This window comes from Desmodus rotundus, chromosome 6 (assembly GCF_022682495.2).
Source record: "Desmodus rotundus isolate HL8 chromosome 6, HLdesRot8A.1, whole genome shotgun sequence".
In the NCBI taxonomy this organism is placed as follows: Eukaryota; Metazoa; Chordata; class Mammalia; order Chiroptera; family Phyllostomidae; genus Desmodus; species Desmodus rotundus.
Genome location: NC_071392.1, coordinates 74,639,217 through 74,655,067, shown reverse-complemented (window position 1 = coordinate 74,655,067; position 15,851 = coordinate 74,639,217). Strand labels below are relative to the sequence as shown.

Below are 15,851 nucleotides of genomic sequence, written 5' to 3'. Positions count from 1 at the left end.
GGGAGCACCGGGCCTGTTCTCCACAGGATATGGGCAATGTGGACTGAGGCTCCACTGGCTGGAACCTTCCCTTTCTAAATCCTATTTAATACCACTGCTTAGGAGGCTCTGGGGGTGTAGCTGGCATAGGGCCAGGGTGCTGGAGGCCTTCAAGCCCTGCAGTGGGGAAGCCAAGATCAATAAAAGCCAATCAATGGCCAAACCAAGCCTGTCTAGGGTCCTGCTAGGACACGAGTGGTGGAGGGAAGGGAAATAGTCTATGCAGCTGCTATCAGTGGCTCCGTTCCCTTCTTGCTTCTCTTATCTGCCCAGGATCTCTGAAGGGGGAGGAGGAGGAGGAGGAGGATGAGGAGGAAGAAGAAACCCTATGTCAGCCTACTGCAGAGGAAGGGGAGGGCTGGGCCAGCCTCTTTGTTAGGAGAGAAGTCCAAAGTGCACAGGGAAGAATAAGGCCTGGCAGGGAGGCAGCTGAGTCTCCTGTGACTGGGGAAGTAGCGCAGTCAGACCACTCCCGAACGCACACGCACATAACCACGCTTGCCGAAGACTTCTGCATGCTCCAGGTCTCACAGAGTCTTTCAGTGTTACCTTTCCTCAGTGAGCTCACAGGTAGCACCGTGATCTCTGAACCCTAGGTGTGCCTGTCTTAACAGCTAAGGCAGCCCTCTCGGGGTCACAAGTGGGGCATGATTGGGGACCCTGGGGACACCTCAGAGATGCGGTTTACTGTCCCCCCAGCTGGCCCCTGAATTCTCTCATCTGAGTCCAGCTGACTCTGAGGGCTGCTGCAAAGCCCTGCGCATGCTGCTCCTGGGAACCAGCCCCGCCAGGAAGAGGCAAGCCACGCTAGGTTCCCCTGGGAGCCTCAAAGAGAAAGGGACGTGCAGGAGAAGGACCCAGGAGGAAGACAGGCTCCGCACTGAGAGCGGTGCACTGCATTTTAATTAGACTGGAATGAAAACACGCAGCCTGTGTAAGTAATTAATCACTGGTAATTACTCCTCAGTGTCATCATGTGGCACCAGTGAAAGGATGACTTGGGCTCTTTCAGGCAAATCCACCGTGGAGTAAATAGCGATGCCCAGTTTAGCACCTGGCAAGGAATCCACCTCTCCACCTCAGGCCAGATTCCCTTCTCTGTCCTCTCCTGGATCCCTCTGGGGTCTCTACTCTCACAGGATCACTCAGATCTGAAGAGGTAGCTACTGGGCTCATGTGCTGAGCAGCCGGGGAGCAGGACCAGGGGGCAAAGATGCTCTCAGAATCTGGGTGTCAGAGGCTGATGCCCACCATGGTGCCCCCCACCCCCCTGTGAAGGTTCAGCCCTTTGCACTTGAGGCCCAGCACCATATCACCTCCACTTCCCTGCCGCAGGCAGAGGACACAGGGGGTGGCAGTCTTAAGCTCAGCTGTCACAAACAGGAAATCCAAGAGCAAGCACCTTTGCTGTAGGAGCTGAGGCTGCCTGTTTCCCCATTGCTCTAGGAAGACAGGGTTTAATGTGAGCAGAACGGGGGCGAGGAAGGACGGAAAAATCCTCAGAGGCCTCACGGTGATCCTCCCTCCAAGGCATGGACAGTTCCTTTCATCTGCCCCAGTTTTTTGGGCTACCTCTTCCTGGAGTCCTTCCACCTCCACTGGGGTTTGGTCACCAGCCCCAATCCCCAGGACACAGGAAGAAAAGAGAGATCTGGGAGGGTGGCCCTGGGCCCTGTTCCTGGGAGAAGTGGTGTCTTCTCTTGGAAGAAGGGGGGAAGAGACTGAGCTAGAGATGGCTGCTCCAGGCTGGAGAAGAATAAGGGGCCCTCAGGGCCCCGGAGCCCCCCACCCCTTTAGGCAGGTGTCTGGGCCTTGGCTCTGGGAGGCGAGCTGCAAGCCAGATGGCTGCCCCATGGGGAAGGAAATGTTTATTCCTGGAACAAATTTATGGCTCAACATGGCTATCCCACGAAATCCTCCTCAAACTCAGGGGAGCTCTGACAAATTGGTGACTGGCTGATTTATCCCTATTATCAGGGTTGGGCTGTAAGTCAGTGGCAATAGGCTGGGGGAGGGGGGTGCTGAGCTCAGCTCCCACCACTAAACCCACTAAGGTTCCTTAATTGTCCATTTGTTTCCAAAAGCTGCGTTCAGACCCACCCCCCTTGTCTCTTCAAGGCAGTGTCTGCGAGACTGATGGGCTGTAAATCTGCTGTCCTAACAGCTTTATACGTCTCCTGGGGCTGCTTCCAAAATGGGCTTCCCTGCAGGGCAATGTGACGGAAACTCAGATGTGGGCTGCAGGAAGGGTCAGGAGCGCTGCCCATCTCTTGCCCACAGGGACACCCCCAGTCATTTCTGTTATCGATCCAAGGTCACCTCCCAGACAGCTTTCTGCTGCAGGTCTGCCCGAGCAGGCCTGTGGCCCACCTCAGGTCTGCCACAGGCTTGGCTGAGAATGCCTAAGCTGGCAGCCTTGCATTTGGTCTTACGTGGTTCCTGATATGGGGTTTGAGACCAACCAGGGTGATTCAGCTGGGGGATGACGGAACCACGTCTATGTGTTGTTTGAAGGCAGCGGTGTTAGTGGGGGCAGTCGGGGTGAGAGAAAGTTATGAGCTGGGCGAGTGACAACCCCCTGGCCGCCGCCCAATGACACACCATACCTTCTCCTTCTTCTGCTTGGCAGCCTCCTCCGCAGACAGCAGGGATTTGTAGTAGGAGCTGCGCTCAGCAGTGAAGTGGACCTTGGAGAGCGCGTGCTCCACCAGCAAGACGGACAGGTTGGCGCCATCGATATGCAGCCAGCCGATGAAGTTGCCGGCCTTGTCCATGCTCTCCACTTCCACCTCTACCTGGGGGACAGAGAAAGGGGGTGTCAGCCTGCAGGGGGTGGCCCTGGCTGTGCAGGGGAGGAGAGCAGCAGCGGGGTCCAGTGCTCACAGGCCCTGGGCAGCCACCACCAGGTTCGTTCCGCATGGCAAGAGCAGCTGGAACTAGCAGAGGGAAGGGGCTGTGCTAAGCAGAAAAGCAGGAGCTTATGAGAGCCCCTGCTATGCCGACCCACTTAGAACCTTTTGCTACCCTTCTGTGAGTTGGGCCTATGCTTTCTAGCCTCTCACAGCTCAGAATCATCCTTAATAGATACATCACTGACAAAGCAACTTCAAAACTCCCCTTCCTTTTGACAGAGAGCTAATAGGGTAAACTTGACTCCTTAGCTTAAGCAAGGGAGTCCCTGTTAGCAGTGTATGTGTGTAGCTGGGGGTCAGGAGTGAGATCAGAAGCAGACAGCTCTGGGTATACCTCACTCTTCTTCATTATCCTCCCCTAGCTCTGCTAGGAAGAGAGGCAGACTCTGGGAAGGAAGGCCATCCCTGGGGGGGGAGGGGAGCCTATGTTCTTCACAGGAGAGAATGAACTAATGCTTAACAGAGGTGAAAAAGTGGCGGTGTGAGAGTCAGGTGAGGAGAGGATGAGACAAGTGGGCAGAAAGTACGCTAACCCCAGAAAATGTTAGGGGGCGACCCCAGCAGGAATTTACCCTCGGGAAGAGCAACTGCCAGAAGCCCAGACCTTGAGGTGTGTGCTGAGGCAGGATTCCAGAACCCTCGGGGATCCCCAGAGGGCTCAAGGGCCCTTGGGCCTCCCCCACGGAAGACCTCGGACCCCAGAGCCAGCACTGACTCTGCTCCCTCAAGGCAGCCCCACGGCCTCGGTCCTTGTGGTGGCTGGTTTGCTCCCGCCTCAAGGAGGCAATAGCCCAAGAAAAATTCCGTCTTTGATTTTCTCCCAACCTTTTTCTTCCCCTGCTAAAGCGGACTGTAAAAGCCTTGCTGCCAAATGTAAAAACTTGTATTAATTTAAATGGCTTCAAGCTCGATTAAGCAATAAAATGAATGTCTAAATACCTGTGAATTCTCTGAAGCCTGGGCCACAGCCAGTGGCAGCAGCCTAGGGCAGAGGGCTGGAGGGGTGAGGGTGGGGAAAAGAGCAGCCCCCCACCTGGTGGATCTCTGACTCAGCAGGGAGAGACGGCAGGGGATATAACTCCCTCGAAGTACACAGAGATGGCATAGTGTGCAGAGAAGGCAGTGGGAGAAGAAGGGGCAGGGCCAGGGAGGAAGGACCCTGGCTTCTTCCCATTCTTGGACACCCTCTTCCTACTTGAGGTCCACAGTTAACCCTTCAAGTGTAAGTACAAGTTCAACAATGCCTGAAGTTGGGATGTGGTACAGAAGGGGATATGCAGAGTTTATAAGAATTAGGAAAAAAGATACGGTATGTATAGACCCAAACCCAACTTGACATTGTAGGGGCAAACTGAGGCGGGCACAGAGAAAGGGAGTGTAGCTAGTAAAAGGCAGAGCTGCCCGCGCCTCCCTCCCTTTTTCACAGCCCTGTTTCAGGAGCACTCCCATCTGCCTCCAGTCGAACTTCCACGCCCCTCCTTTGCTTCCCGCCTGGTTCACGCCGGCTCCCTCCACTATCAAGACCACGGGGCCTTGCGCCTCACTGGCAGAGCCAGGGTGGAAGTGTTGGGATGTTCTGGGCTGGGTCTATCCAACACTGTACCATGCTGTTGAAGGGTGAAAGCAGGGAGAACCCGTATCTGGTACCTATGTCAAAACATATTTCTACTGTCTCTAATTCTGGCAAGTAATTTACTTTGGAACCTGCATTTGTGAGAAAGGTAGGTGGGCAAAATGTGCTCTCATAAAAACAGGTGCCTCAAGAGCTTACCAGCTAGTAAGGCAACCAAATTCATGGAGGTGAGTGATGGGCTTCCTTAGGAGCCTTCTGCCACCTTGCAAATGCCCAGGGCACTGGGGCAACTCTGCTGCTGGACCACGGGGAGCCCCAGAGGAGGAGGGCTATGGATAGAGGAAGAGGCTGCCAGGCTTGCGGCGGCCAGACTAAAACAGAGCTGGATCCAATGAGAAATAAAGATACAGATTTCCAGTTATAAAATAAGTATGTCACGGGGATGCAGTGCACAGCATAAAAAAGAGAGTCAATAATATTGTAACCACGCTGTGCAGTGACAGAGGGTACCAGACTTTTAGTGGCCATCACTCTGTAAGCTATATAATTGTCAAATTACTACGTTGTACACCTGAAACTGATATAATATTGGACATCAACTCTGTTTTACAAAAAGATACATGGGAAACCCATCTCTTATCTTTCTTAATTTGTCAAGCTTTATTGAATGTGCCAAGGCCAAGATGGAGCAGGTCCCGGAGGAATTCTGGGAAGTAGAAGGAAGGCGAGAGGGGCTATCTGCCTTGTTTTTGGGCTCACGAGGTAACAGGCAGAGGACGGTGAGTGTATGTGTGTATTCTCATGCTGGTTTCCACCACTAGACCAGTGTCCTCCGTGTATTTAAGGGTTCATGAGACACCTCCTTATGGCCAGCTGAAAGCAGTGAAGCCGCTAGAGTTCCCAGGTTTGGCCTCTTGCCTTCCACTGTGTTAGTAGCCAAGATCCTTTTCCTAACACTGAGGATGGCTGTCATGCTTGAGCACAAGGCCTCCTTCCAGGTTCGAGTAGCTTGTGGTGGGCCTGTGCAGCTGTGACAAGAAGCTTGACGGTCATGCTCAGCACTCCTTTTGGCACTGAATTGCTAGAAATGAATGCAAGAACCTCAGAGACGGGTAGCAAAGGCAACTGGGCAGGTAGATAGACTCCCTGTTGTCCTATAAGGCGCCCACACTCAGACCTCCTTCCACATGGCAAACCCCAGATGTACACCCCTCTCTGAGGCCACAAACCAGAGGCCGGCCTCTCAAGGGCTCACATTAGAGGGAGACCCAGCGATCGGCAGCTATACCTGGGGCCGTGCTGCCTTTGAACAGCCAGGCTCTCTTGGCAGGTGGGCACTGACATCACACTTACACGGCCCCTCCCATCCCGCAATCTATACACTAACTTGGGCTTGACAACTTCCTGGGCCGGGTCAGCTGCAGAGAAGAAATCTCTAGCCTTGGGCACTATGCTGCCACTGAATCAATCTCAGGTTATAGATGGAGATAAAGCTGTCACCAGGGGGTATCTGTTTCCCCTTTTATTACAGCTGCTCGACCACAGTGATTTCTCAGCCAAACGAAGGCACTCAGGGTAAGGTGGGTGGGCTTCAGTGGAGAGACAGGCCTGGGCAACTGGCCCTGGTGCTCCCCAGTCTCTTGGCTTCTGGCCTCTCTAGTCAAGTCCCACGCTTGTGTCTTTCTGGAGACACCCCAGCCTCAATGGACACATGGTGTTCAGTTTGAAGATCAAAGTCTCAACTCTTCCCTAGCTCTGGGTAGGCAGAAGGTTAAACAGAGCACACCTAGGTTGCTATGTGGGAAGGAAGGTGTGTTTGTCCTTCATTGTGTTTCTTTCTTATACTGACTGCCCAAAATTTGTGGTTTGCCTGTATATAATATAGGTCCATGTCTGTGTAAATTCTACTTCTCTGTTCAACTTACAGACTCAAAGTTTTGATATTCTTGGCCAGCCTCCGGCAATGGCATGGTAACATCAGGGAGTTCAGGCTTTGCAGACCACCACGGGCTGACAGAGTGCCTCTGGTGAGCGCATGTGTGTGCCACGGCCTTGAGGGCACCAGAGCTCTGTGTACACATGGATGTACGCAGTGTCAGCAGGGAACGGGTAGTGGCTCTTCTCTCATTCCCCTTTTCAGCGCTCACACTGAAGGGAGACCTGGGAAGACACAGAGCTGGAGCAGGAGGTACAGAGATGTGGCAGGGAGAAGACTACCCCACCTGAGAGAGACTATGGGAAGGGGGGCGGGTGGCACCACACTGAGGAAGTGCCTTCGTGGTAAGTCTGGTTAAGCCAGAAGTGAGCAGCCTACAAGCCTAATGGTCAGACCTGACCCTCAGGCTTATTTTAAGGATGCTGCCTCATGATGCACTCTTGATAGCCCAGCCATGTGCCAGCATCTCTTGCCTTTACCTCTTGATGCTGGTGGAGTGGGTGGGATTTTGTGGTCCTGAACTAGCCCAGTGAGCTTACCTCTCCAGCACTGATACCACCTTCCTGTGAAGGCTTCCCTGACCCCTGGCCTACAGTGAACTGCTCTCTTGACACCTATGGGCTCGCCCGCCCTCTGGTATTCAGGGGACTGTATACATCACGGACTCTGAACCTAGACTGCCTGCATTTAAACCCACCTACCATCTGCACGACATTTGGTGAGTCACTTAACTTCTCTGTGCCTGTTTACTATAAGATTGGAACTGCAACAGTATCCACCTAAAAGGATTTGTTATGTGGGTCAAAGGAGCAAATATAAGTAAGTCAAGCACTTATGAGAGTTAAGCACTTTAACACGTGAATGCTTCATCTTCACCAATTATTACTTCCTGGTCAGGGCAGTTAATTTCCAAATAGCTTCATTCTCTCTAACTAGACTGTGGGGGACAAAGCTTGTTCTATTCTCTGCAATCTTCCCCAGGGCCGGGTGTACTGGCTGGGCCATGAGCTTGCAGAAAAAGCCTAGATCCTGGGAGTCAGACAGACTTGGGTTCAAATCCTAACTCTAGCCGTTAAGTTCTGGGCAAGTTATATGACCTCTCCTAGCCATTTCCTTAACTGTAAAAAGAAAACAGGGCCCTCTGTATCAGATGAAGTCACGTAAACGGCTTTGCCTTCCCTTCAACTGATGCTGGCTGACAGCAGCCTCAATGGTTATATCCAGCTGCAGCCCGGCTTGACTGAGCTGGACCCCCTCTGCTCCCCACCAACTGAAAAGCTTGGGGGTTCTTACACCTTGAGAGCCTCATGCCAAATACCGAGTGGGAAGTAAGGCAAGTGGGGGTCAATGGGCAGAGCTAATGTGTGATGGACACTTTTCTGCCTAGCCCAGGGGCCAAAGAGTGCACTGTAGCCTAGCCAGCCATACCCCGCTAGACACACTAGGCCCGGTCTGTCTGTGGGCCGGGGCAGCCAGCGGGTCTTGCTGCCTCACAGTAGGATATGTCCTCCTGCTCCCAAGCACATTAATGTGCCACTAATAAAATTGTTCTGGCTTATTTACCAAATTAATACAAACGGCACAGCCTGTTAATTTGCATGTCTCCTAATTACTGAGGAAGAGCTCCCAAGCCCAGGCAACACACACACCTCAGTGCCCACCCAGCCGGGCTGCGGTCTCACCCCTCCCAGTTGCTGGTGGGTGAGGGAGGGGAGAAGGGGGAGGAGGAAAGAGGCAACCGGGCAGCCCCTAGCTCTCCATGGCTGGGAGTAAATGAGGGAGTAAAGGTGGCGGCAGCCATGAGTTTATTTAGTTTTCCAGTCTCTCTCTCAGTAGCTGCAGTGCCCCGGGCCTGCAAAAAAATATACTCAGCCCCTGTTCCCATCCCTCCCAAACTGTTCCTTTCTTTCCCTTGTCTGGATTCTGTCCAGCTTCTCAACACAGGAACTACTTCAAACAGGCAGTGGGGGCTGAGTCATTCTGCTCTAAGCAGTGAGGCACATTCTCTGCCTGGGGTGCAGCGCAGGCCAGGAAAGTGCTGGAGCTCACTGAGATGTGCAGGAAGGACAAGAAGTGGAGGTAGAGGCTGATGTTCTTACAGCTCTCACTACCCTCTTAGCTGGTCCTGCCCTCCCTAGCCAATCAGCCTGCGAATTCTGAGAGGTAGGGAGGGAGGGAGGGAGGGAAGGAGGAGGGGAGAGGGGGAGAGAGAGAGAGAGAGAGATATGAGTGAGAGGGAGTGAGAGAGAGAATTACTTAAGAGTTCAGCTGTAGGACCACAGAGGAAGTTCTTACTGCCGTGGGACTTCATTTAGTTGTTTTTCCTCTCCTGTTCCAGAAGCCGAGTTGCTGACTAGTGGCTCCAAGTTTGGGGCAAAGCTACAAAGTCACAGGAAGGCTTCTTGGGCAAAGGAATGTAAAGACTTCATTGGGGAGGACACACAGCAGGGGACTTACTGGCAATGGAGGAGAGCAGGAGACCCTACACATGTGTACCCACCTTCCCTTTATGTACCAGGACACTTGAGGGGCAGGTCCGCCAACATGTGCACTGGCCTTGCCTCTGTGCACAGAGCCTGCAGCAGCACAGGAAATTACCCATCAACAGCCAGCCTAACCCCATAGTTTGAGAGGCTGAGGAATGCCTGGAAGACAGCTGTAGGGAATGCTCCTGCCCCCAGGGAGGCGAGCCGCCACAGGCAGGACAGGCAATGCCACGTAAAGTAAGCAGAAGCAGCAGCTCAGGACAGCCCTGCCCTGGGGAATCTGCAAATGAAGACGTCAGGGGTGGCGGGTGCTGGCTCCAAGTTCCTCTAGAAGGACGAGCAGGAGCGCTCAGGGCTATGTCTGGGTCGGGGACATCGGGGACCCCCCCCCCCCTCCAGGGTTCCTAGGCAGAAGCCTCCATCCTTCCCACATGTTGTCTGGCCAGAATCCACCAAATACCACCAAAATACCACCAAAGCCATCAGCAACAACTACAGCAAGAAGCCAGGAACTGGGAACAAGGTAGAAATGAGGCTGGCATGGGGCGAAGGCATTGAGGAGGACAGATAGCAAACCAAAGCAGGGAGGATGGCAGAAACATGTCTCACCCGCTAACTCAGCAGTCCTGAGCCTGGTGCAATGAGATTGCCAGGTGTTCCAACATCACCAGAAACACCATGCTAGCAATGGGGGGGGGGGATTCCTTGAAATTCTGTGTATCATTTCCACTATCTGGGAAAAAACCTTTGAAACTGTGTATTCACCCCAAGGTTTAGAAGCAGAAGATGAGGGGGTCCACAGTGCCCAAAGAAGAAGCCCATAAAATAACTCTGCTTAATTGTCTGTATTACGAGGGAGTCACTAATGCTTACAGAAAGAGCCCCAAAATAACTCTGGGTAACTGCCCCAACTTACAACAAGATGAACAAACGTGGTCTGGAGCAAGATAAGAATTCGGGCTAACAACCCTCCCCACGTACCTACATTTGGGTAGTGATGCACCCCCCCGCCCCCACCACCCAGGGGAAGCTGGCACCATCTTTACCTGCCAGTCAATATGTAACTCCCCCACCCCCGCCCCAGCAAGTATGGAAGTCCTCAGGACAAAGGACCTGCTGTTCTTGCCACCCAAGACTATGCCTTTCACCCCTGGCCCTCGCCCCTGCAAGACTCGTTCTCTTCCACGAGAACACGTCACTAACAAACTCTGCAATAGACTTGTTGATCTGTAATTCTTTACCTCGTCAGAAGAACTGAGTTTTTCCTGTAACAGGACGAGCTCTGCCTCTCCTGGACTGAGTGTGTCACCTGCCCTCCCAGCTCAGTTTCTTCATGTGGAAATGGGTTTCTGATATTCTCTCTGCTTGGAATTTTCTAAGGTTAGGGTAGGGGGCTGGGAGGCACTGGTGGTGGACCAGTGTGACTGGCGGTTGATGAGAGATGGGCAAGTGGGGAAGCCCCACACTGTAATCGCCAACTCCTGTGCAATTGCAGAGACGTGCGGAACAAATAGAAGAAAGGCACTCCAGCCTCTTCCCACCCAAGTATCCCACCCAGAGCTTTCCGGAAGACCGTGAGTAGGAATCCAGAGCAACCAGAGTGCAACTGACACTCTCCTGCCACGCAGCAGTAGCTACACCATGGAGCTGGCACTTCTACCACCACTGATGCTGCACGAAGGCTGTGATGTGCTGCTACAGTGGAGCCGTGAACTTGAAGAAACACCTCACTTTAATAAAGTAGCAGCTTAACACAGCCAATGTGTCCCCTGCACTCTTGGCCATGCGCAGGCACACCAATGTCTTTCAGAGTTGATGAACATTAACACAAAGCAATTAATCATGTAACACCCTGGGAGCGGAGAGGCAGTGCCAAGGAAATGCCTCCTGGGTCTCTGTTGGCGTCAGCTGCAAGTGAGGAGCACGAATCTTCCCTGTGCTCCTGGGCAGCGGGGCTCCAGTTTCCATCAGTACCTCTCCTCCTAATCCTGCATCACCTCCAGACCAGATGACTCGTAAGTCCAACCCACATAGCTGCTTGCTCTCCAGAAAACCTCTTTTCTGTTATCTGTGTGCTGGCCCGAGCCAAAGCTGTAGGAATGCCTGTAAATCAAGCCTGGGTTGGCAGTGGCAAGAAGGGTCAAGAAGCTCCTGGAAATTGAGGGAAGGCCTGAGCAGAGAGCCAGGTCGCTCAGGATGTCATTCTCTCCCTGAATGCCTCAGGGATGAGGGGTGGGACGACAGAGGTGGGGGACAGCTTCTGGTCCTGCCTGAGGCAGAGAAGCAGCCAAGGCCATAAGCATCCCGAGTCTGCTGGGAAACGCAAACCTGCTGACTCTGGGCCTTTGCAAGCAGTAACACAGTTTACAAACTGACGCAATCTGTTCCTTAGGTGCAGACAACGAGGGAAGCAGACTGTTCATCTTCCCGGGAAAACCTGGGGCTGGTGGCTAGAAGGAAATTTAACTCTCTCTCCCCTGAGGTTCATGCAGGGAATGTGGCTGCATCAGGGGGCCCCCATTCTGCCCCTACCCCCTGTCCAGGGTACCAGTGTTGGCAGCCTTTCCCACAGGTTTCCTGAGCCCGAGGCAGGCTCTGGAACACCCTCTGAAACTGGAGCACACCTGCCCAGCTCCTCCGCGTGTCCCTCGGCTGACCGTGCAGAAGAGCAGCGCTAGCCAACAAGGGCAGTGAAGACTGGCTTTCATCAGGTGCCTCCAGGCAGCATTCTTTACCTCAACCAGAGAACTTTAGGCTGTACTACAAGTCCCCTACAGGGACTGAGCTAGGGGATGGCCTTTTTTTGGTCAGAAGAAATCCTATGGAGTAACGGCATGAGGTTATCAAATCTCTGACCTGGTCTGAAGGATCAAGTGGTGCCCAAGAAGGTCAAGTTTGAATGCTGGTTTCCTCTCTGCAGGCACTTTTATCTCCTTGGCCCCATGGCCTGCTCTGAGGACAGGTGCACTCTGCTCTGCGGACTCCAACTTTCAGGCTTCTTTACCTGGACGGCTGTGAGTTTCTATGGAGAACCACAGTCCGCCTTTAAAGAGCACTTACGCTGGTACCCATGATTCCTTTCCCTTCCACCACTAACCTGGCTCTAGGTCGCACCCTCCTTCCGCTGCCTCAGGCACCTATTTCCAGCAGTTATGAGACAGAGAACAGAGAACTTCTGTTATCAGCAGGTCAATTCCCCTTTCCACCAGCACCTACCCCTTTCCTCAGGTATCTTGCCCATGGCAGAAAACCTTGCTTTGACTTCGCACCCCTCCAGCTGACCTTTTGCTCTACCCACAGTGTGCTGCCCAGCTCCCTTTTGCATCCCGTCCAAAGCGGCTGGTCATTGCTGTTGATATTCCAATGTAACTACCACTTCAAAGGTCACTCGAGACCTCTTAATTGCCATTTTAATAATTTCTTCTAAGGTTTTATTATCTTTGACCTTTTGAATGATCTGAAAGCTAAGCACCCACCTTTTATTTTGAAACTTTTTTAGGCCTCTGTGATTCCCAATTTGGCTTTTTCCTCTCGGCTCTTAGTTTCAGTGGTAAATTCCTTCCCACCAACACGCCCCTTGAATATGGATATTCCCCAGGGGGCCATTTTAAGCTGTAGACAGGCCCCACGTTTCACAGCTGTCCGAGTTAAATGACATCACAATGTCTATTTCCAGTTCATACCTCTCTTCAGAATTCAACTGCACCAGATAAATTTCAAATATAACACGTCTATCTGCTGTCTTCACTATAAAACCTGCTATTCCAACCGCATTTCTTATCCCAACTGGTAGCACAAGCAGCTTCGGAATCATCCTTGACTCCTTTTACATTCACAGTCAATCCCCAGGTCGCACCCATCTACTTCCTGAATGCCTCTTCAATTCTTCCCCTCTCCTTTATCCTCACTGCCACTCCCTGACTAGTGCGGCTTTAGCTTTGGGTAACAGTGTCCTCACTGGCACCCCTGCCACCAGCCTTGCCTCTTCCAAAAGGGCCCTTAACAATGCTGCCGAGTGCGGCTTACCACAGTGTTAGCACAGGCCCTGAAGCCAGACCTCCTGGATTCAAATCCTGCTCTACTACTTACTACCCTGAGCTGGTTTTTTGATCTCTCTGGCTCTGTGATTTTCCTATTTGTCAAATGGGCATAATAATGGTAACTGCCCCAGAGGGTTTACTGGAGAAAAACATGACTGATTGAAGTTAAACACTTAAGAAGAATCTGGCATAGAGTAAGAGCTCAGTAAATGATGTGGTTACTTTCTAAAAAATCCAAATCTGATCACCTTTCCTTTACTAAAATCCTTTCCTTGTTCTCTGCTGAAGTTCAAATTCCTCAGGACAGTACAGTACAAGCTCCTTATAACTGGGTTCTTATTGGTCTCAATTTCTACCAGTTTGGTTCTCATCATTGTGCTCTAGTTATGCCAAACCACCTCCAGCTCCACACATGTGACACGCTGTCCCAGGCCTCTGTGCGTGTCATTTCCTTTGGCAAGAATGCTTCTTCCTATTTACATACCTCTACCCACCCCTTCCATTAAAATTCTGTACAGATGTGGTTCCACTTGAACCTTTCCATTATTCACCTAGGTAGTGCTTTCCCCCACAGCACTTGCTTATACCACTTTTAATTACACTACTGTAATAGGCATTTACTAATGGTAATAGTATCTCTGTGCCATTTATTACCCTATTAATGGCACATAGCAGACAGTCAAGAGATAAAGAGAAGTAAAAGGTCTCAGATTCTCCAGATCGCTGGCAGTAAACTTGGAGAAGGAAAGTTCCTGGGACAGAAAACTGTCTTTGGAGAAATACCACGGCACCAAAGTGACTGGAGAAGGGCTCTTTCGAGGTGTCACCTCTAAGGTGACAGGGCTGTCCTGCAGTTGCCCCTGCCAGAGCAGGCTTGCTTATAGGAACCCAAAGGGGCAGAAGCCAGCTTCAGTCAGTGCAGCCGACACTGATGACTCAGAGGCACCCGGATGTCATGGGCGGAGGGGGCTGTTCTGCAGTTGGCTTTGCCTGTGCTGAGTGTAACTGGTATAAGGATGGATTCCTCTGCTTACCCAGGCATGAGCGCAGACAGGAGCTGTGTCTGTCTCCCTCTGGTCTCCAACACATCTACCCACTCCTGGCCACCCTCCCTCAGCCAGGAAGTGGTAAAGAACAAAAGCAGATGTGAGACAGCTAGGGGAAGAGCTCCGAGAACAGGACAGGGGCCCAGACCACAGTCTAGCGCTTAATCCTCCACATGGGTTAGATGTGCTGGTCAGGCCACAGTCACCTGAGGGAATATCTAAGGGCTGAGAGAGCCTTAAGTCGTCCCCCCCCGCCCCCAGTGCTACAAGGTCTCAGGCCCTTCCAGGAGAACAGGGAAACCTTTAAGGAAAGGCAGTTGCTGTTGGGTTTGAGGTGATCTGGGTTGTAGACTGGGAGCCAACGCCTGGCTAAGTCACTTCAGAGTTCTCATAACTGGGCTATGGCCACAGGGGCCACTCAAAAGCTGTCAGGATGGGGCAGGAATGTCCTATGTTGGGGAAAAGGAGACACAGAGCTCCTTCTCTTTCACTATCACCTGGTCTCTTGGCAAAAGGGACACAGACACCAATGCCTGTTGCAGGCCAGAAAAAGGAATCAGAGAGAAGAACCTGGACAATAGAAATTCTACACTTACAGCTAGGGACCAGGCAATTCACATGCATGATTTAACTAAATACAAGAAACAGCAAACAATTTTAACACGTGGCAAGCCCATTGCTCTGGAATAATGTCAGATCAACTGCAGACACAGCCGATGGCAGCAAGATGATGAAGGAGCACTTTCACCAGAGGGGGAGGGGGACCCCTTGCCTCTCATCATCAGCCCAGCATCATACTTGGGCTCCTCTTATTAAACCCACACCCCTGCACTCACGCGCACCCTTCCTTACCTCCACCCTGCCTTCACTCGCCAAGCAGGAAGCCTGGCGTGGGCCTGCAATCCTCACTAACCTGCACTGTGCGTGCTGCGCTTGACTCCGGAAGGGCACCCCCTTTCTGTGCACATGAAGGCAATGTAGTAGGCTGCCAGCAGCCCTGCTAATCTACACCCTGGAACAGGCCACAGAGTGTGTCCTGTCCTCTCCCCTCACTCCTCTCAGAAGCTACCCTTAGGGCCAGTAGTGAGATTTGGGCACTTGGGAACAGGGGCTCAGAACAGGCCTTCCCAAGACGTGCTCCTTTGGCATGTGAATTCTTTTGAGATGAAGGCGGTCAAGATCCCGCAGGCTCACAAGAAACTTTTACCCCCCCCCAAAGAATTTAAACTGGGGGGTCTTACCCATAACAAGAGATATCACCAGATATAACTTTTTATGACTGATCTATGGGACAGGGCAAAGATCTAATCACTGATCATCTGCTCTTACTGTTTTGTAATGACTTTCCTCCCCTCAGAAGCCACAAGGTGTCTTATCTCATCCTTAGCTCAAATGCCACACACACCTCATCTAACTTTCTGTCTCTGAACCACGTGTGTGGGGTTTCTGACTCTCATGTATGTGGGATGCCCATAAGTACCTATGTAATTAAATTTGGTTATTTCTCTTGTTCATGGCATCTTTCTTATATAGATTTAATTGTCAGACCAGCTGAAAGCACCTAGGAGAGTACAGAAAAGCTTCTTTTTCCCCCACAGGGGACTCTGCTCAGGTCTGATGTGCATTCCCGAGCTGTTATAAACCTGTGATAACAGTGTAAGGAACACCTAACACCCTTTGAGATGATGCAGAACCCCCGCAACAGTCTTTGAGTTCTAGCAGCGCCACTGGCTGAGGGCTGCATGCGCTCATCCTCCTGTCACATGGGAAGACTGGATTTCTGCTCACTGTGACCTGGAGGGCCACTAATCTCTCAGGC

At 52.0% G+C, this 15,851-nt stretch overlaps 1 protein-coding gene across 1 annotated transcript in view; it reads right to left on the bottom strand.

Moving 5' to 3' along the window:
* Positions 1-15,851, bottom strand: part of SND1 (staphylococcal nuclease and tudor domain containing 1) — a 424,177-nt gene that overhangs the window by 15,041 nt on the left and 393,285 nt on the right. The window contains exon 17 of the mRNA XM_024554944.4: positions 2,646-2,834. Coding sequence (XP_024410712.2) covers positions 2,646-2,834 — 189 coding nt within the window. The remainder of the gene's footprint in view (positions 1-2,645; positions 2,835-15,851) is intronic.